The 27,844-nt window shown below is 52.8% G+C and overlaps 1 protein-coding gene across 1 annotated transcript; it reads left to right on the forward strand.

Annotated features, from left to right (window-relative positions):
• Positions 1-55: 55 nt before the first annotated feature.
• Positions 56-27,691, forward strand: LOC125917533 (pleckstrin homology domain-containing family O member 2-like). The gene is made up of 6 exons (XM_049623712.1): positions 56-172; positions 6,367-6,516; positions 10,752-10,868; positions 17,495-17,599; positions 19,147-19,245; positions 21,545-27,691. Exons 1-6 carry the CDS (start codon positions 161-163, stop codon positions 22,547-22,549), a joined length of 1,488 nt encoding a protein of 495 aa, XP_049479669.1. The 5' UTR covers positions 56-160; the 3' UTR covers positions 22,550-27,691.
• Positions 27,692-27,844: the final 153 nt, after the last annotated feature.

Below are 27,844 nucleotides of genomic sequence, written 5' to 3' on the forward strand. Positions count from 1 at the left end.
CCCGCCCCCAACCCCGCCCCCCCCGAAGTTTCTTGGGCCCCGGGCGGCCCGCGGGACAGAAAGCTGAGAGCCGCCGCCCGGCCGGGTGTGGATGGAGGTGGCGGAGCCCGCGCGGCGCGGGGAGTGAGCGGCGGAGCGGCCGGACTTCTGCGGACTCGCGATGGAGGAGGAGGTGAGGGCCAGGCCAGACGGGGGGGGGGGGGGTCTGGGCTGGGGTCTTCGAGCCCCTTACATTTGTTGGGGTCGCAGGCTCAGGCCCTTGTTCCGATCAGCCCTCTCTCTCCGGACTCCGACACCTAACCCCTACCCCACCCCCATCTCTCCAGGCTGAGGCTAGGCAGATAGAGCAGGGGTGGGGGTAGTGTTCCGTGTCCCGCACTTAGCAGACACATCCTTCTACCTTATCTCTTTGGCTTCTCACACCAGCTGTGGGCATCGCGGTTGTTATAGTTCGCATTGGATTGAGGGGGAGACTGAGGCTCTGGTCAGTTGATAACTTGCTGAAAGTGGCCTGGAACTGGGCTCGAACCTGGTTACCGTTGACACCCCGTGTCGGCCGGGTCTGATCCTGAAGCGGTAGATTGAGTGTCCTGGAGAGTCTGTGGGGTCTGGAGTCCCTGTGTCAAGGAATCTTGAGTCTGTGACCGTGTCTGGTGGTGAGGATTGGAGAAGTTGCCTTTTTCTCCCCTGTATAAGTCCCTGTGATCCTCTTTCTCCTATCTTCTCCCTTGCCCCAGAATCAGGCCCACATAGGAGCTGATCCTGGCCCCTGCCTTCCCCACGTCCTTGGGAGGGCCAACTCCCTGGAGGAGCTGGGCAGCCTTGAGCTTCCCTCTTCCCCCTCAGGACCCTCTTGATCTGGAGTCGGCTCTGGCACTCAGTGACCCCTGCCCTTGAATTGCAAACTCAGTTCTCCCATCAGCCCCATCACCAAAGCACACAGTGAGCACTTAATGTATATATGTGGAATGAATAAATTAGAGCCGGGACCTGCTGAGTCTCAAGGACTTTGCTTCTTGTCCTCTGAGGGGGTCTCAGCTTTTGTCCCTCCCAGCCCAAGGGATGGGGATGTGTTTGCCTGGATAGATGGAGGGAAAAAATGAAAGCTTCACTCTTGGGATAACCCTGGCCAGCTGGAAAGCCCTGAGGGGATCAGGCTGCCCGTGTCCCCATCAGTGTCCAGCTCCCTATTTCCTGGGGCCAGTGTCTGTCAGGGTTCCTTCCAGGCCAGGCCCTGCATTTCTGTGGGATGGTAGATAAGTCACTTCCCCTCTCAGCCTGCATTTCCTCTTCTATAAAATATAGGGCTTGGCCTCCTCCCTGGGTCCTGTGTGATTGTGTCCCCCTCTCTCAGAGTGGGTGGAAGGAGGGGGCAAAGTCAGGCCACTATGATTTGCTGTGGTTTCTTTCTGACAGGGGTAGGGCTGCCCTCCCCCACCCCAGGCCCCTGCTGTGAGGGTTAGACTGTCTGGTTGTGGCCCCTCCCCTTCTCCCAGAGGATGTGGGACAGGATTACTCCATCTCCAGATCTGCTCTGGCCCCCAATTAAGGGAAGTTCTCCTGGGGCCTCCTGGGCCAATGGTTTGTCTCCTGGCCAGCTCAGCCCAGCCCTGCACTCCCTCTAGTTCTGAGTTTCTAACATTGCCATTTACTGACTCCCAGATGCCAAGAGCTCCCCATATACCTGAGCCATCTAAGGGCTTGCCCACCTCCTCCCCACACAGAGGGGCTCCCTATCTCCTGCCTTGTCTTAGGCATCCCTCACTCTTGTCCTCCCATTCCTTCTCCTAATCACTTCTTGTTTCTCTAGGTCTTAGTGCTTGCCCATCTTTGTTTCTCTAAAACACCTCTTAGATCATAGTCACCTGCTCTGCCCCATGACCTCAGGCTGGCCTCACCTCACTCCCACATGGTTGTTTGCAGCCCTTCCCCTAGCTTACATTTCTCTCCGGGGGCCCCAGCTACCTTAGTGCCAACCCCCCTCAGCTTCACTGACCTCCTCTGTGCAATAGCTTGGTAGTCTGAGGCTACCAGGCTAAGGCTGAGGCTTAGTGAAGAAGTTTGGGTCCAGACACTGGGCATTTGTCCATTTGAGTTCTCAGGCCCTCAGTTTCCCCATCCACAAAAAGAGGGAGGTGGGCAATCCAGAAATGTGATGATATGCATGCAAAAGCTTTGAAAACTGCGAATATAGATGTGGGATATTGTTGCAGCCACTGGAGTAAGGTTGAAAACCCAGAACCTAGGGTTTCTTTCCTGTTTCTGCCCTGGGGTTCCACCCCCACCTTCTCTCTCTCAGTCATGCCTTTCCCTGCCTCGGCCTCTAGTGGCTCCAGGCAACTCATTTGTCCACGTCCATCTAGAGAGAGGCAGGACAGTGTCCTGTCCAGCCCTGGTTTTGTGACCTTGAGCTAATCTCTTGCCCTTTCTGGCTATACTTTCTCATTCCATAATGAAGGGGTTGAATGAAGGGTCTCTTGATACCCTTTGTGTCCTCCCTTCTCCTCTGGGCCAAGGTGTGTGTCTCTTGCCTGCCTCACACTCCTACTAAAACCTTAGTTTCTGCAAGGACTTCCTAAACTAACCCCAAACCCCTACTGCACCAGAGAGCTGGGACTCATGTTTCCTTCCGGGTAGGTCCTATGTTCTCCCAAAAGGCTGGGGCCCTCAAGAGCAGGGGATGCCCTCCCCACCCTCAGACTGAAGACTTACCTTGTAGGGTCTCTGTTGCCCCCATCAGACTGCAAGTTCCCTCAGGGCAGAGTCTATGCTTCCTCTCTGATAACCCCATCCCAGGGCTCTGACATGGTGGGATCTTAGCAGAGTTTGGTCAGCACATCATTGGGCTTAAAGGGCAAAGGTTGTCATAAACTCCCTGTGGTGTGAGGTGCCAACAAGGTTTCTTCTGCTTGTCTCTGTCTTTCCACCATGGCCTGTGTTGTGGCTTTCCACCTGTTCCCTTCCCTTCTGTGCATAGTGTTAGGGTGACCTGACATCTTTTTCTTTTTTTCTTTTCTTTCTTTTCCTAAAGGAATGACACAGAGATCCTCCCACCTCAAGCAAAGGGGAGCCAATCTGGTGCTCAGGGGTGCCTCAGGAGTTGCTCACAGTGAGCAAGGGAGGGTCTGAGTGAGGATGGGTGGGAAGAGAGAGGGTGAAACAGGAAGAACAGTGGTCAGCTGGTCAATAAGAGGAGAGAAGGCCGTGAAACTGGGCTGAGCAAGACAAAACCTCCCCTGTGAGCCCTGCCAAGAGGAGGGGCCACTTATTAAAACTTACTGGGGCATAGCCAGGCCCCCTGGTGGAAGTGTCTGAGGGGCAGGGAGAGGGGCAGGGTGGAGGGTAGCAGGCAAGCAGGACTCTGGCCTCTAGCCAGGCCTCCCTTTGGTGGCTGTTGCTGTGGCTAATTCCTGACAAGGAGACCCTTCCTGGGCTTTGGTTCATGCCATCTCCAGCCCCTTGTCACTTCCCCCCACATCCCCAAAGTGCCTTCTCTCCTCAGTCCCACCCTGTTCCCACCCAGCCCTAAAGGCTTCTTTAGCTAACTCAGTCCCAGTATTCACTGGGCACTGCTCTGCTACACCCTGAGAGGACAGTGGTTAAGGCACAAGCTTTCAGCCTTGCCCCCTGGGAGCTTCCAGCTGACAGGAAGTTTTCATGTGTCAGACAGTGGGTGAGGCAGGCCTAGGAGGTCACAAGGGGAAGGAGTTTACAAAGGGGTGTGAGATCCCATGGGGTGGTGGGTGGGCCCCTGAAAAGCAGGAGGCAAGCTTGGAGCTCAGCAGTGGGAGACCAGTGCCTACTGCTCTGTGCAAGAGACACTGAGAGTCTGCAGGCTGAGGAGGTGGCCAACAGCACCACTGTAGTTGCTGATGGAGGGGTGTGATGTGTGAAATGTGGGGTGGGGTTTCCCATTCTTCCCTTCTAGCCCTGGGCCTGGGCCAGCCTGTAGGGCTCACTGAGGAGATGAGGCCCCTGCCAGTCATGGTCGTGCAGCTAATGGGGGCTGAATACAGGGTCTCTGGTGTTGGGAGTGGTGCACGATAGGATGTGAGAGCCTCCCCCTTCTTGTCAAAGGTCCCTGAAGTCTCCTCTCTCCGTGGTCAGGGTGCCTCAGAACTGGCCTATAGGCAAGCCTCCCACTTCCACACTCCTCCCATCTGGGAAGATACTTTGGGACCATCTGACTTCCCCACTTGTCTAGTCATCTACAAGTTAGGGAGAGATGCTGAGGGGCACACCACATTCCTAAAGCTCCTAGGGTACTGAGACCCAGCAACTAAGCCCATAAAGGCCTTCTCCCGAATTCTGAACCAGGCCCAGGGAAAACATCCCTGAGAGCTGGAAGGGATGCCAGTGACAACAACAGTGACAATGACAGATACCATTTCCCAAGTTTAGGGTATTCTAGGCACCTCTTTATATGCCATATCTTTATTCAACAAACATTTATTGAGTACCTACTGTATGCCAGATGCTATCTAGGCACTGGGGATATTGCATGAAACAAAGCAAAAATCTTTGCCCTCATGGAGTTAAAATCCTTGCAACTTCTGTTATTATCACCATTTCACAGATGAAGAAACTAAGGCTTAGAGAGGTTAAGTGACTTGCCTATGGTCTGTGTGACTTGGGTGTCAAAAGCTCAGACTCTCAACCACTGGAGTGTGCAGTTCAGAGGGGTGGGGCCACAGTGAGAGCCAAGCTGGGGCTCCCTTGCCATGATATTGAGCAGGGAGGTGCCCAGCCCCTTGCCCAGCCCCTGACAGCTCACCAGTCTTCTGCCTGGGCTTGTCTTTCCAAAGCCAGCTGTGGCCACAGGGTATCCCTGGGGAGAGGCATGCTCCTTTTAACTGGGGCCCCTTTTTTGAACTTTATGTAAATTATAAAGTACTCAAAATTAGTCAGTGCTAATTTCCTTCTAGCATCCTCTAGATTCGACACGCTCTTGACCTCCTCTCTTTTACCCTCTCCTTCACACTCACTGCTGTGGGCACCAGTCACTGAAGCAAAGTGGTTAGCAAATCGGTGTATTTTTATTTTCATTTCACAGATATTTCTCAAGCACCCATTATGTGTAAAGGAACAGTGCTAGGTGCTGGGGACCAGAGGTGAAATGAGCCCATCCGAAAGGCATGTACCTGACACCCAGCCACCTAAGTAGATAATTGAGGGCTGGCCTGGAGGCTCCAGGGTGGCTGCCCATGTCTGAGAAGAGGACTCGAGTTTACCTCCTGTACCAGCCTGTGGTCGAAGGCAGAGTCCTTGGAGCCCTTACCAGATGGATGGCCGCCCACAAGTCCTGGCCTGTGGTGGGACTAAGAGCAGAGGACCCCCTGCTTTGGGGCAGGAAGCCGTAGAATGGATTCTCTTGAAGGGCAGGGATGGAGAGGCAGATTACCACTGCCTGCCTGCTTCCTTCCATCCTTCTTCTCCTGCTTGAATGGTCCTTCTCTGGGACGCCTTCCTGGGCCACCCAGACCTGAGCCAGGTCCCCCACTGTCCACTCTCACTCCCTTCTTCATGCCCCTTTCACTGTTCCCTTCATAGCGTTTCATGCTCCTTAATGTATTTATGTCTGGTGTTTGTTCAGCTTCTCCTTCCCTGCATCGCCAGCTCTATGAGGACAGAGATGCATTATTTTTATTGTTTCCTGCTTACTCCGGCACCAGTGACGTTGTCAGTGCTCAATATAGCGTTTGTGGACTGGTTGAATGAATCCATGAGGCAGAATGGTGGAGCTGGAAGAACCTGGGGTCAGAGACCTGGTTTGACTTCTGGGTTTGTTTATCCCACTGTGTGACTGGGAAGTCACACAGTTTGCTGCACCTCTCTGAGCTTCAGTTTGCTGTACCATGTGAATAATGATGCTTCCACCTCAGAGTAGTTATATCATTTAAATGGGATGATGTGTGGCTCAGTATTGAGGTGGCTATTGCTATTATTATTGTTGTTGCTGTTGTCATTACTGTTAATTCTTTTTTTAATAACTGTTTTTAACGTTTATTTATTTTTGAGAGAGAAAGTGCATGTGAGCGGGGGAGGGGGAGAAAGAGAGGGAAACAGAATCTGAAGCAGGCTCTGTGCTGTCAGCACAAAGCCCGATGTGGGGCTCGGACCCATGAATTGTGAGATTGTGACCTGAGCTGAACTGGACACTTAACCAACCGAGCCACCCAGGCACCTCTATTACTGTTATTTCTGATACTTGATTAAGGAAGGGTACCTGCCTTGGGAGTTGTGGGGAAGCTCATGTAGGATGATATGAGTAGGTACCCAGCAGAGGGACATATCCCTTGTGTGGCCATCGGACTGTGTGACCCCATGTCAGCAGTTTTCACGACATGTCCTGTTGCTATCTTACAGGGTGTGAAGGAAGGGGGCGAGAAGCCTCGGGGAGCGAGGATGGCCGACAAGGCTGGCTGGATCAAGAAGAGCAGTGGAGGCCTCCTGGGGCTTTGGAAAGACCGATATCTGCTCCTCTGCCAGGCCCAGCTGCTGGTCTACGAGAATGAGGTAAGGACTCACCTGGCCCTGAGGTTGGGATTACTGGGGCAGGTAGCAAAGGGATGATGGCAGCCCAGGCCAGCAGAAGGATCCCAGAACTGGGACTGGAACACCTGCTCCACTTTTGACATGCTGTGCAACTGGATTTGGTTTGAGACCTGAGTCCTTGGGCAAGTGCCTGATCTTCTCTGGGTCTCTATGGTATGGGGACAATACCTCCAGGTGCAAGTCTCGGGCTCGTGCATGAGGGGCCCTTTGAAGTGTATGTACATAGAAATGTGTGTGTCTCCTCAGTGTATTTCTATACTGTAACTCCTTGTCATTGGGCTAGGTTCAACATGAGTGAGTGTTCCAGAAAACTAGAGCTTCTTCCATTCAACCAAAACTTTGCTTGTTTGGAGTTCTTGCATACCTCTCATATGAGGCTCATAGTAGTCCTGTGAGGGTGTCATCACATCACATTCTATAGAGGGAGATATTGAAGCCCAAGGTGGCCAAATGATTGTTCAGCATCTCTGTGAATGAAGGAGTTGGGAACCCAAACCAAATCCAGTGCTCTTTCTACCCATAGATTCTGGCGAGTAAACTCTGACACTTATTTTTGGTGGAAATCCTCTAAAATATGTTGAATATCTTCTGCCTTATTCAACAGAAGGTGTTGGACTAAAGTGAGTCTTTCCTTCGTGGCTCAGAGTCCCCTATCATCAGATTATCCTATACTGCCTGACTGTACTTCTCAGCTTTTCTCTTTCCTTTAACATCAAGTGCCAGTCGCCACTTCTGCTGTCCTTGTGCTTCTCAGAGACCTCAGCTCCCCCCTCAGGCTTGTGCTCCTACTCATTTCAGTAGGCTTGAAACTTGGACAACCAAGGATGTTAAAATTGTGTGTTAAGTAAGAGTCGATGAAGCTCTGTGTGAGATCTAAGGAGGAAAGATGAATTTTGCTTGTGGATGCTGTTTGTGTTCTGGGACTGAGGCTGTTAGAAGGCCCATCCACTGAAAGTGGGCTATCACTGTGTGCCTCTGACAGATGGAATACATGGGGAAGAACTGGTCTGGGGGCAGAAGAGGGATTCTGCCTGTCCTCTCATCCTTTCTGAGCATCCCTCAGGTTACCTTGGCAAATTCATAATGACCCAGGCCAAGAAAGGTTGGGCAACCAGATCTAACTGTTTAGAGGAACTGCCTTTGAGAAGCACCTTGCCTTTCCTGCCTGAGTCCACAGGCTCATGGAGTTGGGGTGTCAGAGAAGCAGCTGGAGGAAGGCAAGGGAATGAATTATGCAGGGAGCCCCCCAGATGTTCTCAACCGCTGCCGTCACCAAATTAGGATGTGCTGTGGCGGCAGCAGGGGGATATTTTTATAAATAAAGGCAGTTGTCACACCTTCCTCCAGTCCCAGCTGTCGTAATAGTTGAGTGACAAGCCCCCAAGCTGTCAGCCTGTCAGGCGCTGCTAGACTTGTCCTGGGCTGTGTCTCTGCACCTGGCCACAGCTGGGAAGCAGGAAGGATTTTACATCCCGTAAACATGAAACATCTAAATCAGGCTTAAAAAAAAAATCACTATTAAAAACCTCAGTGCAGTTTCAAGAACTTTGCACTCAGGGGTGGGGGAGGTTGGCCCAGGAGTAGGAATTGAGAAATGCTTATTAGTTCAATTCCTCTTTCTGATGTAAGGAACTAGGCGAGTGCAAATGACTCTTGGCTGTTTCTTTGCTGTCAGTGAGGCTGACATTCCAAAAATGCTGCCCCCGCCCAGTGCCTGCTGGTTTATCCGTTTTTCTGAGCTGCAGAAGGGCCAGATGATTCAGCGTTTCGGGTGGAGAGGAGACCCAGGTCAGGCAACCCTGGGGAGCCGGGTGGTGGGGATGGACTGACTTTTTGTTCCCAGAGAGAGGAGGGTATATTTGGGCTACTAGTTGTCCAGTTGAGGGAGGCTTCTGCACATGGGGAGCTACTCTCTCTGGGACTGGGCATCCTTCCCCAGGCAGCTTCCTTTCTCTGGATGCAGGTGGGAGGGGACTTCCTGGGGTCTTACTCTGAGTCAGGTATTCAGTCCAGCAAACTGGTCCTATGTGTGCCCCTGTTGAGGGCTGCCCTTTGTAGGCCAGAAAAGAGAGCAGACACATGCAGCACAGGGTAGAGAGAGATGCCCAGCAGGGAGTTAGAGGACTGTTCTTCCCCATGGCACGGTGTCCCTAGAACCTAGTATGGTGCCTGCTCCTGGCAGGTGCTTTGTGGATGGGGGACCTCAGAGGAGAGAAAGCATCAGGGCTCAGGCTTGTGGGTATGGCGGGAGAGTTTCCTGGATCTTACTAGTCTTCATGTTGAGTGGAGGAACTTGAAAAGGATTGGAGACTAGGGGCTGCAAAGAGATGCTTGGAGGCAAACACGGGAAAAGACACTTAACTGAACCTGGATGGGAAAGATCAGGCCACCCTGACCATCTATCTGTTCTCCTTCCCTTGAGGGGCCAAACAGAGAACAGGTCAGTGGTTATCACCCTTAGCTTTCCTTTGAAAAATACTGATGCCTGGGTTCCACATGCCCAGGTCCTGATGAAATTGGTCTGGGATGTTGCCTGGGCATTGGGGTTTTTAAAGCTCCCAGGTGCTAAAAAGGTTGAGATTCTATGGTGTAAAGCAGAGGTTCTCAAACTTTTGCATACATCAGAATCACCTGAGGTGTTTGCTAAAAGTCAGATTGTTAGGTCCATTCTCCTATGGTTATGATTTAGTGGGATGGGGCCTGAGAATTGGCATTTCTAACAAGTTCTCAGGTGGTGCTACTGCGCTGGCCCAGGTACTACATGTAGAGAACCACTACTATAGAGCGACCTGTTGCTAAGGCATTGATCACCAAGCCTTTGACTGGCTGGGAGGAGTGTGGTGTGCTTGAAAGAGCTCTAGCCTGGGCATCAGGATATAGGTCTGAGTTTGGCTCTGCCCCTTGCATTTGTGTCCATGCTTCGTGGGCAAATCAGTTCGCCCCCAGGCCTCATTCTCTTTCTGTATACAGTGAGGTCAATTCTGGGGCTCTGGGCTTTCAGGTGATTGAGAGGTTCAGGAGAATCAGAGATGCAAAAGTGCTTGCTAAGTGTCAGGGTGTCTTAAAATATGCAGATTATCATGGAGGGAAATCAGGATCATGGAGGGAAATCAGGGCATTTCCTCTGCAAACAGTTGAGTCACTGCCTCCCAGATATTCCACCCAAAATGGCAGAGCACCAACGCAGTCCCTGGGGATGCTTTTGCTGGCTCTCTGAGTGATGTCCAGTAGCAAGCATGTCCTTAACTTGTTGGCCAGCATCTAGGGCAGCTCTCCCCTCTAACTCCCACCCCCAGGGCTGGCTTCTTCTTCCCTGGATGCTCAAGGGTGAGAACGCAGCACAGTGAGAAGTTGTTCCATCTGGGTCTCCCCTGGAAGAGGAAGCAACTGACCAACATTGGGGAGCTTGTCCCAGGCAGCTTGCTGGAGAGGCACCTGGTAGGTGGAGCCCAAAGGGAGAAAATACTCAAGTGCCAGGGCTGTTGGGCAGGAAGGCAGCCCTGCCAGTGTCCTCGGTGGCCTAGAAGAGGCTGGCCCACTGTCCTGGCCACTGGTCTTCTTAGTGATGAGGCCTCAGGGTGGCAGGCTAGTGGGGGGATTGCTTTTGAAGGAACCCTTGCCATCTTCATTGTGTAGGCCACAGAGAGTGGCCTCTTCACCTAGCCAGGGGTCAGCAGAGGAAGATGCCAAGTGGGGAAGTCACTTCAGGATCGTTGTGGTAAAGGCAGGCATGCAGCCCCAAACTTCCCTCTGTGGCTCTGCCTGGAAAGCCTTTTCTTTTTTTTTTTTCCTCTCATTTTGTGATATCTTACTCCCTCTTCCAGGCTGCCTCTTCCACAAATCTCTGCCTGGCCTCAGGGCCTACATGGACCGCCAGGCAGGCTTCTCTAGCTTCCCGTTTCTTCCTTTGGCTTTAGGCACATTTGAGTCGGCCCTGCTACCCACCTCCAGGCTGGCTGCCCCATTTCTCATGTGGATGCTGAGCCTTGAGCCTCCCTCCAGCCAGCATGGACTGAATACTGTCTACTTGCCGGGGTTTGAATACATCTTGTGATTGATTGGCAGCTCAAGGTTGCCTTCTGATGGATTGATACCCTCACTGACTGAGATCAGGGTCTGCGGTGGGGCCTGGGTGTTGGAGGGTCTGGGTGCATCTGGCTCTCACTAGTTTATGGCCCCTCTATCTCCCTCCCCAGGACGAGCAGAAGTGTGTGGAGACAGTGGAGCTGGGAAGCTATGAGAAGTGCCAGGACCTTCGTGCCCTCCTCAAGCGTAAACACCGCTTTATCCTGCAGCGATCCCCGGGGAATAAGGTAGGGCTATGCCCACTGCTGCCTGACCTTCCTCCAGGTCCACCTGGGTTGGTTTGGGAAGATCATCCCTGGAAGGCTTTCTAATGCAGGCCAGGCCCCTGGATGTAGCTCCTGGAGGGTCTCTGGAGTGTGGCTGAGGCTCAAACCCAGAGGCTACCACAGGTTAGACCTTTTGCTCATTTTGGCCTGGAGTCTCCCCACTGCCTGGTTGATAGGAGATGCATTCGGGGCACTGCTTTGAGGTCTGGTCCCCTCTCCCCTTCTAGGCACTGGGGCCTCCTTCCCAGGCTATAGTTGGAGGTGGGGTCCTTGGCCTTTCCCCACATCCTGGACACATGAGGCACAGGGGCTGAGACAGGAAAGCTGGGGACTGAGGCCTTCAGCCCACCAGGCCTGCAGCACTGATACAGTCTGGGGCAGAGGGGAGGCTATGGCCTCCACTTCATCTCAGGCCTTCTTGGGTGGGCCACCCATCCTGCCTCCGTCCTGGACTCAGTGCTCAGAGACCTGCGGCCCCCCAGCTTTCTTCCCTTTGCACTTTCCTTTTTTGGCTGAAGCCGGAGAAAGTCTCTTGCCTGGGAGGCTCTCCCCCTGGGACATGCTGTGTATGCAGATGATGTTTGCTGCTTGCACATTTCTCTGGCAGGGAGTCTGGGTGGGTGTTGATGCATGGTATAGTTTCACAGATGTCAGGAGAGAGTTTAGATTTGAGGCAGGCATGTACAGCACCTCTTTCCAGCTCGCGCCCATCTGCAGCTGGGCCACGCCTCGTCCCAACCCCTGCACATCATGTGGAGCCTCGCAGAGTCAGGCTGAGTCACAGAGGCTGGGGGTTGGGGAGCATCTGGTCTGGGCCTGCTGGAGGCTACTCTTTCCTCCCCCAGCTTTAAGGCCCAGGAGCCTAAGTCCTCTGAGTGCTGGGGCTCAGGGCTTGGGGCCCTGGAGGAGGCTGTGGTGCGTTATTTACTAACCCTTTGTCCTACTCTGCAGTGGGTGGAGCACAGAAACAACTGTGGAGCTCTGGGAATTGGGGGTTGAGCCCAGGTTTCACTTGACATCTGCTGCTTAGGGCTCTTAAGAAGAGGAGAGCCATATTTTGGTCTTTCAGGCCAGTTAGCCCCTGCCTGTTCCTCTCTGAGCAGGCACTGTAGTTGTGTATGTGTGTGAGTTACATGCAGAGTACATTATGTAGAGGTGAGTGTTCACCTGACCATGGATCTGCCTGGGTCTTCGTGTGTCTCTCTGAGTGAGCTTATATGGATGTGAGGCAGATGGGGTCATGCTTCTCTGTCCTCTGCCAGTGCTGTTCTTCTCTCCCCAGCTCTGACAATCAGCTGATGGTGGGCTTAGGTGGGTGGGGCCTAGCTCAGTGTGGGACTTACCTTCAGAGAGGCCTATTTGTGCAGCTGCATTCTTAGCTGCTTTGGCCAACACCCTGCCTTCCACCCCCCAATCCTGCCAAGAGTTCAGATCGGCTCTGGGTGACTCTGGGAACAGGATGATAAGTCAGGGAGATGAGGCTGTGGAGCAAGTTGTGGGGGCTGTAGGGCGGTGGGAGGACAGCACATCCAGTTCCAGCTCTCCCTGACTCTCGCCGCCCGAGGAACTCATACAGACAGCAGGGTTCCCCAGAGGTCAGATGGTGGACCGCCCGGAGCACCAGGTCTCCCATGTCTTCTCACCCTCCTTTCCTATCGCCCTGGGTGTTCCCCATCCTCAGTGAGGCCACACGCTGGCCAGGAGGTCACATGACCCTGGCTGTCTGGTCCTGAGGCCGCCTTTTTCCCCCCTCTAATCAAATAAACAAAGACGCCAGTGTCTTGCATGCCCCTCTCCCCCTGCCTCCCATCCCCACACCCCTGCCATGAGGTCACAGGCAGACGCTGCCAGGAAGCAGGGTGGCCTAGCTGGGCCTTGCTGCCCTGCTGGTCTCGGCCAGCTTGGCCCGTTCCTCTTTCCTGCTGCCTCTCTCCCCCTCCCACTTTTTTCCTCTCTGCCATTTTGTCCTCCCCTCTTTCCCAGGCCATGTGGGCCTATTCTGTGGCCAGTCCTGTTGGTTCTGAAACTCCAAGCAGGGCCTGTGCCCCAGGGCTTCTTGGAAGGGCTTGAGAGGGACCTGTGTAGCCTGTGGCTCTTTAGGACATAGGGCCAGGGGCGGGGCCAGAGGAACAACTTCTTGGTATTCCACTTGTCCCCATTCTGGTCCCCCTTGTGGGATGCCTGGCTCATTCAGCCAGGATAACAAGGTTCCTTAGAGTGGGACTGGGTCCCATTTAACCTTGCATTCCCTCTCCTAGGGGGTTCCTTTGGCCAGTACAATAGGTCTTCCTGAAGCCACCTCCTTCACAGGGAGCAGAAGAGAACACAGGCTGGGGCGCCTGGGTGGCTCAGTCGGTTAAGCGTCCAACTTGCGCTCAGGTCATGATCTCACAGTTTGTGAGTTTGAGCCCATGTCAGGCTCTGTGCTGACAGAACCTGGAGCCTGCTTCAGGAACCTGGAGCCTGCTTCGGATTCGGTATCTCCTTCTCTCTCTCTGCCCCTCCCCCACTGGTCTCAATAAATGAATAAATGAATAAATGAATAAATGAATAAATAAATGAATAAATAAATAAGAGAACACAGGCTGACCCCTTTTCCATGCCCAGGCCTGCCTCAGGTGGGCTGGTCATTGGGGAAGGATTGCAGGTTGGGTTGGGCCTCTGATCTTGTCCCACTGAGGCCCCAAGTAGTGCATAAGCCTGTGCAATGTGGGTTTGTGGGACTAGAACTCTTAGCTTGACTCCCAGGCCAGTGCTCTTTCTCTGCCCTACTCTTGCTCCATCTGTGGCTGATTTCAAGGGTATGTCTCTGCAGCTCTCCGGCATGCTGAATCCTCCACTGAGCAGGGGCCCACCATCTCGGAGCCTGCAAGAAGGAGCAGCAGCTAGGCTCCAAGGGGCTGGCCCTGGGCTGCCTTTCTGGCAGTCCCCATCACAGGGCTGGGTAGGCCCTTGCAGAGCCTGGATGTTGCCACCGTCCCTCCCTGAGCCCCCTGCAGCCCTGATGGCTGGGCTAAGAGGCAGTTGCCAAGGTGCCCTGGGGTTTCTGACTTAACTGCAGATCTGCTGCCAGGATCGAATTTACCCTGGTCATGCAAATGAGCATTTGGCTGTGCCTGGCATGGGGAGGTGGGTGGGACCCAGGGCCCTGTATGAGGAGGAGGCGGCAGCAGCCAGGAAGAAGTTATATAACGAGGATGCTGCGGGGGCCAGGCAGACTGTGGTGTTACATAACATTGAAGGTGTCCGGAGGGAAGGCGCTATCTAACACCAGGGTGGGGGATGGGCACGCTGGCAACCCGCCCGACAAAGAACTAGGGCATCTTGAGGTCAGAGTGGGCAGTGACCCAAAAACAGGGCAAGGGAAGGAACTTTGGGCCAGCTCATTCATTTACTGGCTCATTCATTCAGTAACTATTTACTGAATACCTACTGTGTGCGGGGACCCTGGCATCAGTCCTGTTTAATTCCCTCAGCATTGTTTGGGTTAGGCATTATGCCTTTATCCAGATGAGGAAACTGGGACTCTTTTGTCAGAAGGAAGGCAATAGTGATAATTCCTTTTTTTTTTTCTTTATTCTTTTTGAGAGAGAGAGAGAGAGCAAGTGCGTGCACAAACGGGACAGAGACAGAGAGAGGGAGAGAGAGAGAATCCCAAGCAGACTCTGCACTCTCAGCACAGAGCCTGACACAGAGCTCGAATTCAGGGACTGTGAGATCATGACCTGAGCTGAAATCAGGAGTCGGACACTTAACCACCTGAGCCCCAACAGTGATAATGCCTATTGCTGAGCACTCACTCTATGCCCAGCTCCACAGTCAACACTTCAGATACATATTTGATCTTCACAGCTCCATGAGGCAGGTTGTGGTGGTCTTGTCTTTTTACAGATGAGGAAACTAAGGCTCAAGGTCAGCCAGCTGTAAGCAGTGTTCTGTCCAACTCAGAGACTCTACTGCTATTGTGTCTGCCATGCAAAATGGTCCCTCTGTTTGTGCGGTCTTGCTCCTTCTACCATTTCTTGTCTGATCTTGGATCCTGGCAGGGAGGGGGTTCTCTGAGCTGCTGTTTCTTCTTCTTCTTTTTTTTTTTTTTTTTTAAGATTAAAGACATTTATTCTTTTTAAATTTAAAAATTTTTTTTTTCAACGTTTATTTATTTTTGGGACAGAGAGAGACAGAGCATGAACGGGGGAGGGTCAGAGAGAGGGAGACACAGAATCTGAAACAGGCTCCAGGCTCTGAGCTGTCAGCACAGAGCCCGACGCGGGGCTCAAACTCACAGACTGCGAGATCATGACCTGAGCCGAAGTCGGCCGCTTAACCGACTGAGCCACCCAGGTGCCCCTAAATTTTTTAAACATTTATTCATTTTTGAGAGAGACAGAGCATGAGTGGGGGAGGGGCAGAGAGAGAAGGAGACACAGAACCGAAAGCAGGCTCCAGGCTCTGAGCTGTCAGCACAGAGCCTAACATGGGGCTCAAACTCACAGATTGTAAGATCATGACCTGAGCTGAAGTCGGATGCTTAACTGACTGAGACACCTAGGCACCCCAGAAACACTTTAAAATTAAAATGAATTTAATTTAATTTTACTTTATTTTATTTTATTAAAAACATTTTTTTAATGTTTAATTTTGAGAGACAGAGAGAGCGCAAGCAGGGGAGGGGCAGAGAGAGAGGGAGACACAGAATCTGAAACAAGCTTCAGGCTCTGAGCTGCCAGCACAGAGCCCGACATGGGCTCCAACTCACGAACTGTGAAATCATGACTTGAGCCGAAGTCAGATGCTTAACCGACTGAGCCACCCAGGTGTTCCTTATTTTATTTTAAGGTTTATTTATTTATTTTGAGACAGAGAGAGAGAGAGAGAGAGAGAGAGAGAGAGCGCGCACGAGAGCACAAGGAGGGTAAGGGTAGAAAGAGAGGGAGAGAGACAGAGTCCCAAGCAGGCTCCACACCACCAGCACAGAGCTCGATGTAGGGCTCAAACCCACGAATGGTGAGATCATGATGAGCTCAAATCAAGAGTAGGACGCTTGGGGGCGCCTGGGTGGCTCAGTCGGTTGAGCGTCCGACTTCGGCTCAGGTCATGATCTCACGGTCCGTGAGTTCGAGCCCCGCGTTGGGCTCTGTGCTGACAGCTCAGAGCCTGGAGCCCGTTTCAGATTCTGTGCCTCCCTCTCTCTCTGACCCTCCCCCATTCATGCTCTGTCTCTCTCTGTCTCAAAAATAAATAAACGTTAAAAATTAAAAAAAAAAAAAAAAAAAAGTAGGACGCTTGACTGACTGCACCACCCATGTGCCCCCCAATTTTTTTTATTTTTTAAGCAGTTTTTTTTAAAATTTTTTTTTAAACATTTATTTATTTTTGAGACACAGACAGAGCATGAATGGGGGAGGGGCAGAGAGAGAGGGAGACACAGAATCAGAAGAGGCTCCAGGCTCTGAGCCATCAGCCCAGAGCCCGACGCGGGGTTCGAACTCACGGACCGCGAGATCGTGACCTGAGCCGAAGTTGGACGCTTAACCGACTGAGCCACCCAGGCGCCCCTAAGCAGTTTTTTTTTTTTAACATTTATTTATTATTGATAGACAGAGACAGAGTGTGAGCAGGGGAGGGGAAGAGAGAGAGGGAGACACAGACTCCAAAGCAGGCTCCAGGCTCTGAGCTGTCAGCAGAGGCCAATGTGGGGCTCGAACTCATAAACTGCTAGATCATGACCTGAGCTGAAGTCGGATGCTTAAATGACTGAGCCACCCAGGCGCCCCTTTTTTTTTATTTTTGAGTAATCTCTACACCCAGCATAGAGCTTGAATTCACAACCCCAAGATCAAGAGTCACATGCTCTACCAACTGAGCTGGCCAGGTACCCCTCTCTGATTCTAATGTAAGAACTGGGAGCTCCTGCATGAGATGAGAAGGGATGCCTGGGGTGGGATGGGGTGTAGAGTCCTGAGTCATGGGATTACTTTATGTCACCTTGTGCAAGTCTCATCCCATCTGTGAGCCTCTGTTTTCCTCATCTGTAAGATGAGGGGGTTGAAATTGACCCTCATTGCCCTTTCTCTCATACAACCTATGATTCAAGGCCAGAAAGGATACCCTGGGACTTTTTCACTTGGCCAGAGCTGAGTGTGGGGCCTTCTGGAGAGCTGCATGTGGCCCTGGTTCCAGTGGGCCTTCACCAATGGACACCCTTCACACCTGTCACCTCTGTCACTGTACTCAGCCTGGTGTGGATGTAGACTGGGACAGCTCCTACTTTATGGAAAAAACAGGCAGCTGGTCTGGGGAAGTCACATGGAATAAGACCAGATCTTGGCTCTTTCCACAGGGCAAGGCTGATTTGAATCCAAATCTCTGGCAGCATCATGCTGAGAGCCAGCCCCTTCTCTGCTTGATCTATCTCCTTCCCTCCCCCAAAGCCCCTTGTCAGACCTGTTGTGGGGGGTCATTTCAGTTTGCTCCTGACCAGCTGTGCCATCACAGACTTTGGGATCTGGGATGGGAAAACTTCCTTAAGACCCCAAATGTGAACTCTGTTAAACATCTGCCATCCACCCCATCCATGTCCCCTGCAGGTCAGCGACATCAAGTTTCAAGCAACCAGTGGGGAGGAGAAGGAATCCTGGATCAAAGCCCTCAATGAAGGGATCAACCGAGGCAAGAACAAGGCTTTTGATGAGGTGCGATGCAGTCCTATGGATGGCTCTGTGTCTCCTTTCCCGCCATGTGTGATCTCAGAGAGGATCCTGCCCCCCCCCCCCCCCCCCCAACTTCAGACAACCCTGAGATTATGCTACAGACACTGGGACATCTACAGTTGTTACCTCATTTAATCACAACACCCCTCAAAGTGTTCTCATTTTAAGGATGAAGAAACTGAGGTGTCAGGAAATTAGTTTGTTTTAAAGTAAAAAGTGAATAGGTAGAGAGTAGAATTTAACTGGTAGCCATGCATCCTTTCCAACCCAGCCTCAGCTGAAAACAGCAGGTGGGCCCAGGCCAGAGGGGTCTGGGCGGGGGGTGTCTGAGAGCTTGAAAGCTCTCTTTTCAGTTTGGCTGTAAAGTCCAGGCTGGGCTGGCTTTGGCCCTGGGCCTCCCCATCCATCTGCAATGACTACCTAGCCCCCTGTACTGTAGTGTGACTCTAGCACCAGTGGCTGTGATTAGGTTTGAGGTAGGCAGGGTATCCCATGGGGCCAGATCTCCTAGGGTGGATTGTCTTTGACATCATGGATTTGTAGCTCTTTGAGCTAAAATTGACCTGGGGTCCACCTAAACTGACCCCTTGGATTGCAGAAGCCGAAGACCTGAGGGGAGGAATCTTCCCAAGCAAGTCCCTCTTAACACCCAGGTCTCCTGACTCACAGCCGTGGTTTCTATGTCATGTTTTATGAGACTGTATCTTGCTCAGCCCTTCACTAGCTAGAGAAACTGTCCCCGTTTCATGGGTGAGGGGTGATAGAGCATATTGCAGGTATTGGAGGCCCCAGAAACATGGGCTGGATGTCAGCCCAGTTTTGGTGGAACAGTCAGAAACAGAGACAGTTGAACCTCACCCCCATCCCCACCCAAGGTGGGCCTGACTCTGAATCTGACCTAAGGGCTGAAGAGTCTTAGCCATACTCCCCATCAAGGACAAGCTACTTCGGGGTTCAGAGTCTGGATTTCCCATGCAAATCTTATTTACTCTTCCCAACTACTCCTGACTGTCTTTCCTTACCATCAGAGAGGATTTTCTGTCTTCTAGACACCCTGGCCCAAAAGGGGCAGAGGCCTTGCTCTCTCCTCAGCTATCCCCAAGGGACCTGGGAGAAGGACTGGGTCCATTTTCTGGAAGGCAGGCACCAGGGGATCATGGGCTGCCTTCTCTCTGCTCCCACAGCTAAGCATAAAAACAGCCTCAGGGCTGTTTGTATATATACGCAAGTATACTGAAGGGCAAGGGCTGGTAGCCCATATCCAGGCAGGAAGACTGAGGCAGAGAGCGTGGCTGCAGAGAAAGGGAGAGCCTCAGATTGCAGAGAGATGACAAAGACAATATAGGGACAGGAAGCAAAGCAGAGGTCCAGACACAGGGAGGTGCCTTAAAGAGAGGGCCAGAGGTAGGGCCCTGACCCTATAAAGGGAAGATGTGGGTGTAGACCCTGCCTCTGAGTCAGGTTAATGTCTGGGCATTTCTTCCTCTCCCCAAGGCCTGCTGGGCACTAACCTTGTTCCCTCTTCCCAGGTAAAAGTGGACAAGAGCTGTGCACTGGAGCATGTGACACGGGACCGGGTGCGTGGAGGCCAGCGGCGCCGGCCACCTACAAGAGTCCACCTGAAGGAGGTAAGACTTTGTCCCAGCTTAGACAGGTAGGAGGTCAGGTGAGCCTGGGACCACAGCTCCTTAGGGTGGTAGCCAAGCTTGGGGCCACCTTTTTCCTGGAGACTTTTGGAGCTGGGGCTTCCTGAGTGGTATATGGGGTGTCTGTGTGTGGAGGCTCATGTGTTATATGTGCTTGGGGTGTAGATGTACCTGCTTTGCTTATTGAGTCTGCACATTGCCCTTACTCAGAGTTGGTCCCTAAGGGACACTAAGACCCTGAGGCTGGTCCCTGCTTCTCAGAGCTCAGCTTCCAGATGGAAAAAAGACCTGTCCACAGACTGCTTTAAGCAGAGTTATGACTAACTTCTATACAGAGGAGGGCTCTCAGAAGCCAGGCAAGAGAGACCACAGAGGGCCCAATGGCACTTGAGCTGACCCATGAAGGACAAGAAGGGCTTCAGTTGTCAGACTTGATGTGAGGGAGCTCTCTGGCCACAGGAATGACCTGAGCTGAGGCAGGAGGGTTTAGGGAGTGCTGAGTCCCTTTGACTACACATCCCTTTGGGGTGTGCAGGAGCTGGGGATGGGATGGATAGGAGGGTACATTCCAGAGGTCAGTTTGATGCCCAGGGTAGCATGGGTTGGGTTAAGGGAGAGAGAGGCAGGGGGCCAGGAAGAAGAGGGAGGAGGTGGGCCCTCCAGGGCTCAGGAGGGGCCAATGGGAGAGACCCTGGGAAGCAAGAGACATCTGGGCTTGCCACTGAATACAGGGCTAGGGGAGGTGGGCCAGACAGAAGGGGAGGGTTGTCAGAGGTGCCCCAAGCCTGACTGGGTGAATGGAGGCCCTGGACCAGGAATTGGGAGAAGTTATGGGCACAGTGAGGGTAAGGGAAGAGCCCTTTTTTGACCAATGTTGCTGATGGTGAGTGGATGGTGAGGGGAAAGATTTTGGAGACCAGGAAAGAACCTCGGCAAATGCTACATTTGGTGGTGGGGGGGTGGGGCAGGCAGTAGACAGCCAAGGAAGAGAAAGCCAGAGAGGTGAATGGCACCTCCAGAGAGAGAAGGGCACAGGATGTGTTATCAGCCAGGTTGGCAGCCACAAGTCACAGGGGCAGGTCTGGGGAAAGCGGCAGGCAGTGACCCCATCAGAGAAGGGCTCAGCTTAGGTTTCCCAAGGGGTGCAGAGCTGGGGGTGCCAGAGGGAAGGGGACCGTGGTAGGGAAGAGGGAGAAAGGAAGGGGCCGAGGTCATTGGGGAGATTGTTTTTGAAATGTTTTTGGTTGTTTTTGAAATGACACGTCTGTCAGCTGAGGGAATAAAGCCCGCAGAGGGAATGCCTGAAGTAGCCAGAGAGAAAGGGAATGCCCCAGGGGGAGGGCTACGTGTTGGGGAAGGGCCAGTCTTGGGAAGAAGGACCCCCTGAGAAGAATTCAGAGAGGCACTCCTGTCCCAGTGACTGAGCAAGTGTATGTACTGGCCAGATCCCCTGTGGTAAATGGGAGTGGGGTTCTCAGCCAAGACCCCCACTGTAAGGGACCTTGAGAGAGGCCTCCTGCCCAGCCCTGCTCCGGGGCCTCTGAGGCTCCTTGGGAGGGTCTCCATGACCGTGGGGCTGCTGGGTGTCTCTGTAGGTCCCTCAGGCCAGGTGCGGGGCAGCTGCCAACTCAGTGCAGCTGTTCTTCTCTGGCGGTCAGCTGCGGTATGGGGCTGCCTGTGTCTGGGGTCACATCTGACGGCATGAGGAGAGTAGGCACTGGCTGCTGAGCAGCTGGGCAGGCAAAGGCTGCAGAGATGTGGGCTGGAGGGCTGGTCGTGAGGCTGGCAGATCATACAGCGGTCTCCAGAGAGGGGAAGCAGAAGTAAGTGGGCTCGAGACAACTTGGGAGGCCGTGTTTGAGTCCTGGTCCCATTGCCCCCCTGGATGGGTGCTTGCACAGATGGAGTTCTCTCAAGGCCATAGAGCCAGAAAGGGGTCAAAAACAGGGCTGGAGCCATGTCTCTTGCTGCCCAGACCAGTACAGTTGCCACTAAAAAGCAGTCTTTTTCACAGGCTGGGGCACCAAGACGACACCCTATCTCTGACCTGGCTTGTGATTCCAAAACAGGGAGTTCTGTGGGAGTGAGGGAGAGGAGAGGATTCATCAGAGAATCACTTCAGCATCTAATCATGTGACCTTGGAAGCCAGGGCAGAGGATGTGGAGAGTGGGAGGCTGGGGGCCTGGGCAGCCTGGATGGGAGGACTTGAGTACCTTATGGGTGGGCACAGATCCAAATGCCAGTCATCCAGGATGACACCTGTATACTGTCCCTTACCAGGTAGCCAATGCAGCTTCTGATGGGCTTTCGCGCCTGGACCTCGACGTGCCAGATAGTGGGCCGCCAGTGTTTGGCCCCAGCAATGATGTCAGTGCAGCCCAGCCCCAAGAGACACTCAGGCCCCCTATGCCTCCTACCAAGCCTTCCCCACTGCCGGAGACCACCAGCCTCAGTGACAGAGTGGAGACTCCTGCCGGGGAGAGAGCCCCATCCCCTGTCTCAGCAAGCTCTGAGTCCCACCAAGCGAACTCAGAGACTCCAGTACAGGAGGACAGTGGCCCTGAGCAGACCCCCAGCATGGTGCTGCCTGACAAACTGAAGGTGAGCTGGGAGAACCCCAGCCCCGAGGACGCCCCTGACTTTGAGAGTACAGAACTCCAGGTGCCCTGCTCTGAGGATTCTGAGGCTGTGCCCAAGGAGGGTGGGAAGCCTCCTACACCCCCACCCAAGATCTTATCAGAGAAACTGAGAGCTTCCATGAGTGGGATGGTGGCTTCTGGGCCAGCCCAGAGTCCTGAGGCCTCTGAAACCTCGGCCCCAGATCCAGCACAGATGTCAGTGAATGGCGTGGATGACAGTCTGGAGCCCGTCAATCCACCCCAGGCCTCGGGCATCCCAGAAACAACCCCAAAGGATGCAACAACGTCCACAGCACTGCCCTGCTGGGACCTGCCATCTCATTTCCATCCCCGCTGTTCCTCCCTGGGGAACCTGCTTGGGGAAGGCCCCCGGCGTCCACGGCAGCCTGGAGAACGGCTGTATCGGGCCCAGCTGGAGGTGAAGGTGGCCTCAGAACAGACGGAGAAACTGTTGAACCAGGTGCTGGGCAGTGAGCCGGCCCCTGTGAGCGCTGAGACATTGCTCAGCCAGGCTGTGGAGCAGCTGAGGCAGGCCACCCAAGCCCTGCAGGAAATCAGAGATCTGGGAGAGATGAGCCAGGAAGCACCTGGGCTACAGGAAAAGCGGAAAGAGCTGGTGACCCTCTACCGGAGAAGTGCACCCTAGGGCCTGCCAGGCCAGGGCGTGGTCCCTCCTAGCCAACCCAGTCCATCAAAGCCCAGCCCTGCCAAAAAACATGCTTCTGCTCAGGCCGTAGAAAGGCCATCAGGCATGTTGGGGGTATGGCCAGGAACTATGGAGATTCCTGGTATCCTTCCTGCCCTGCCCTGGCCAATGGTGCCAGGAGCCACCCAGGACCACTATCTGACTATCTGGCCCAGTTTCTGGGCTTGGGCAGGGAGCACACACTTGGTTGCTTGCATGGTTGTTCTGAACTGCCCCAGGGCTTTAGCATGGCACTTGGGGTTTCTGGGGGTGGCATCATCTCTGCTTCCCACCCCCAGTAGTTTACATTCCTGACTTCTGAATAGAGCACAGCTGAGCCCCCCCTCCTCCCCACCCCGCCACAGCTCCCACATCCAGATGTTCCCGGGCAGAGAGCGTCATGGCAGAGGCAGCTTTGAGCCGTAACTAGCCCTCCCTACCCACCTACTCGCAATAGCTGCCAAGGCCTTGGGTCCAAGTTATACGTTTTTCTGTCAGCTGAGTGAGACCTGGAATCCAGCCAGGGCCTGTGAAGGCAGGTGGAAGGCATCTGTGTGGGATTCCTATTCTGCAGGCCTTCCTCTCTGGTGAACTGTGATTGGAGGACTCCAGGGTAGAGGAAGAACTTGAAGGGTCTCCTAGTCTAGTCTCTCCCCCTGGACCAGCTTGTGTCCAGCCCTGCACATTTCCTGTAGAGGTGAACCCGAGAATAGCTCTGAGGTCAACATCAGAAAATCCTGTACCTACTTCATTCATTATAAATGAACCTTCAGAGGAGAAGCCACCTCAAATTCTGTGCCTCCCCAGATGGGATTTATATCTGGCTCTCTATGCTTCCTCCTGAACCCAAACAGGCCCAACATCCCAATCATTTCTTTGGATGCTGATGGGGGTATGTTGGGGCCTGAAATCACTTCCCTTTCCCCTCTTCCCCTCTGGCTCAGGCCCTAGATGGACTGCTCTTCCTGAACTTCCTAGTGGAAGAGGCATTTCCTTTTGTCCCTTTCCTGGTCCAACCCCGCAGCCTGGGCCTCTCCCTATCTGTCGCCTCCCCTCCACCCCAATTCTCCCCGCACTTGTCCCTGACTCTGGGAACACACCCAATCTCCATCTAGGTGCAGAGGCCCTGAAGGCACAGCCACTCTCCCTGGGACCTATAGGAGTAGGAGCAGCTTCTGAAAGGCCTGCTCAGGGGGTTTTTAGCATGTGCACTTTTATTTACTGAAAGAGGACAGGGAGGGTCACAGCTGCATGTCCTGGCCTTTCTGCCCACTGCTCCACCACCAGTCGTGCCCACTGAGACCTGCCAGTACAGGTCAATGCCTTCTTTACTGTACTTCTACTTTGTTCTTGAGGGTAGTGGCCAGGGATCAGGAGGGGCAGATATCCACTCTGCAGCCTATACTGGGCAGAGGTGGAGGTGAACAGCAATGTCCTGACCCATGAGCCCCCACGGGCCTTCTCAAACTACACTCTTTGGACAAACGAGGCTCCCATGCCACAGTCTGCCTGTCCCTCCATCTGCCTTCAGTATGAAGGCAAGAATGGCATCAGGTGCCTAGTCACATGGCCCCCTGCACTCGTCTTTTGGGGAACAGCTTTCCCCCACCAGCAGCCTGGACCAGCTGGGGCTTTAGCCAAGTCACCTGTTTCCAGGGACTAGAGCCTCAGTTTCCTCCTCGGATAAATGACCAGATTGAGCAAGTAGCTCTGGGGCCATCTCAGTGACCTAATGCCATTATGGTGTTCTTAAGGGATTCCCTGTGCCTTGGTGACCTGGGCCCCAAGGGGAGGGGTAGAAGGATTGGGAATATGCAGGGTCTGCCTGGCCTGCCTCCTTGAGGAGGATAGCATTCCATGTCTTCTGTTTATGAAGCGCCTTTCTCAAAGTTTGGCAATAAATCCCTTTTTATGGAACTTCTCTGCTGCAAGCCTGTTTGTTGGTGTGGGGACCAGCTCTAGGGCTGGCCTCAAGGAAGCAGAGGGTAAGCAGTGGTTGGTCAGTGGCATCACTGGTCCTTTAAGCTTCCTTCTAGTGCTTCCTTCCCATAGGCTTGGCTGCATCTTTGCTAAACTCAGCCAGGCCCTCCAATTTTACCCCCTCCCCACCCCTACCTACATGTTTCTATAGGCTGGGAGCTAAGTGTCGTAAGGCACAATGCTTTTCAATTTTTAGAAACTTCATTTGGAAATGATTTCGAATAGAAAAGTTGCAATAATAAGACCAGTACAAAGAACACCCACGTATTCTTTATCAGATTGACCCATTGGTTTATCTTTTGAGTGCTTTGTGTCTTTAACATATATAATTTTTTTCTGAATCATTGGGGAATTAGTTTTCATGGTCCCTTATCCATAAATACTTCAGTGAGTATTTAAGTATATTCTCTCATGTAACCATAATACAGTTATCAACTTCAGTAAGTTTAACACTGGCATACTTATTATCGCTCTTATTTCAGTTTTGTCATTTGACCCAATAATCTCATATTTTTCCTCCAGTGGAGGCTCAAATATTGTATACATGTCTCTCTAGTCTCCTTTAATCTGAAGTGTTTCCACAGCCTTTATCTTTCATGATGTGGATATGTTTGAAGAATATAGTTCTTCCTCCCCACTGTTTTTAATAGATCATTCCTCACTTGGGATTTTTCATTGTGAGGTTTCCTCTGAGTTAGACTGAGGTTATGGATTCTTAGCCAGAAAACTGTATAGGGGATACTAGGTCCTTCTCAGGGCATCACATCTGGAGACATACGACCTTCATTCATCCTTCATTGGTGATGTCAATTTTGATCTTCTGGTCAAGGTGTCTGATTTTTCTATTGTATAGTTACGATTTTTTTTTTCTCTTGTAACTAACAATCTGGGAGATATTTTAAGACTGCACAAGTATGTTACACCTCATCAAAATTTCCCCCTAGATTTAGTATTCATTGAGGAGTCTTGCCTGAACAGGTGTTCCCTATAATGATTCAAAATGATTCCAGCTGTTATTTTAACCTCAGAGCCTGGTCCTGATTAGGGGTTAGCCTGGGCCTTGCCATGTGCCCATGGAACCCCTAATGCATCTCAGCAGGACCCCAGGGCTTCACTGAGTGCTTTTTGGAAGCCCCTGGGCCAGTGTACTGAGCTCCAAGTCAAACTGCCAAGGTTCAGGTCCCACCCAGAGACCTTGGTGACTCCTCAGCCTCAAGGGCCTCAGTTTCTTCACCCATGAAAGGAAGATTTACAATGTCCCTACTCCCTGATGTGAAAAAGCACTGCTGTGCTCCCCAAAGGCTGGCTCCCTTCCTCCTCTGTGAGGGCTGCCGGACAAGTCCAGTGGCCAACATAACAGGAAGCACCTGACTCAGGGTCTATTGACTGGCAATGACCCTTGAGTCCTGCCTGAATTCCCCTGCCACTGGCCTATGTGTCATAGCCATGCTGAAGAGTGGCCTGCAGACCCTAGGTGAATCATTTCACCTTCACAGGTCCCTTATCTCTGAGGAGGAATCAAGGTAAGGGAGAAGAAGCCCTTTATTGGTAGGGGTGTCACTTGCCCCTTGCCCAGGAATGAGGTTCCCTCTGGAAGGTCACCTTGGAGACAGCAGCTGCTGGAAAGGTCTTAGTGGCCAGCTATAGGGCTGAGGAAGGATGTGGTGAGAACTTTCCCTCTGGTTCTGGAGGCTGAAGGCCTATGTGGAAAAGGGGAGGCCTTTCATTTGAATAGTGGCTGCAATATCTCAGTGGCCTGAAGTCCTGTGGGTAGTTACAATGCAGGGTTTTGCAAACCACAAGGTGGCCATATTCAGACAGAGGGGAAGGGAGTGTTGGGGTGGGGTGGGGGGTGGCATTTGGATTGCCCCTACCTCTGCCCCTGCCTGAGCCTGGGCCCTGGAAGCTCCCTGTGTCTTTCTGGTGCCACTGTGTTGTGTCCCTCCTCCAAATCCTGTTTCCTGCCTCCTGACCTTTATTCTCATGTCCCTGACACAAGACATGTCAGAGACATATGAGACATAGCTGTCAGAAAAGGCCACATACACACTCAGGTGGAGGTTTCTATGTCGTTATGAGGAGGCTCTGGGGGGGAACATGGGGGTAGAGAGATGATGGTGAACATTCCTCCCTGTTGTCATAATTTTATTAAAGGAACAAAGATCCTGGAGGAAGCAGCAGGTAGAAAACCATGACTTTAGATCTGGAAGTAGACACAACTAGAACAAGTGACCTTAGGCAAACTGCCTCAGTTTTTCCTGTCTATAAAATGGGCTAATTCTCCCTTTTTCACAGAGTTGCTGTGAAACACTTAGCCTGTGGCCTGCCTCATAAAAAATGTTTAACAAACCCTGGTGGCCTCACAGGACACATCCTATTTAGCAGGCCTATACTCACCTCCCATTGTCACCACAGTGGCCTCATGAGAAAGCTTGTATTTATGTTCACTCCATTTACAGGTTAGTAATTCAAGCTTAAACAACTTGCCTAGGAGACAACAAGTTAGTGCCAGGATCTGGATCTGATCCCCTGGGGCCCTGGCCTGGGGCCACCATGGGCTTCCTGCTTTTTCTCTGGACAGTCTGACTTCAGATGGACACTCAGCCTAGGGAACCTCTGGCTGACTTGGGGCTTGGGGTATCCCCACCTTTTTTGGAGCCTGGAGGACACTCCAGGCTGGCTGGGCTCTCCACCAGCCAGCCATGGCCCAAGGGAGAGGCTCAGGAGGCCCTTCCCTTATAAGGACAACAACTCAGCTGTGATGAAACTCTTCAGCCTCCCAGCTGGGTGGGCGGAGGAAGGGAAATGACAGGCTCCAGCAGCTACAGCTGAGCTCGAGCCTCCACAGGAACTCGCCCACAGCCTCCTCTCTCCCCTTCCTGTGTTGCGCTATGTGGGGCTTTCCAGAGGGTCCACTGGCTAGAGGGGGGAGAAAGAGCCAGGGCCTAGGAGACCACAGCCAGTGGCCCAGGGAAGGGAAGACATGCAAACTGAGGCCAAGAGAAGGGACAGGACCCCTGAAGGCCCAGCAGGTAGCACGCAGTCTTCATATTGGTCAGGGCCATCCTAGGGCCTGGGAGAGGAGGCCGGAGAAGGCTCTTGGGCAAGTGTCTTTCTCCCTTTGGACCCCTCAAGTCAAGTCATAAAGGGGAGGGGGCTGGTCTCCTTGCAGCCCAGCATGACCCTATCCTCCTCCTCCCATAGCTGTGTTTTTAGGGTACTGCTCTCCCCAACAAAATTCACCAGCTGACTATCCACCTGAGAAACTAGCCATGG

The sequence above is a fragment of the Panthera uncia genome, unplaced genomic scaffold (assembly GCF_023721935.1).
Source record: "Panthera uncia isolate 11264 unplaced genomic scaffold, Puncia_PCG_1.0 HiC_scaffold_197, whole genome shotgun sequence".
NCBI lineage: Eukaryota > Metazoa > Chordata > Mammalia > Carnivora > Felidae > Panthera > Panthera uncia.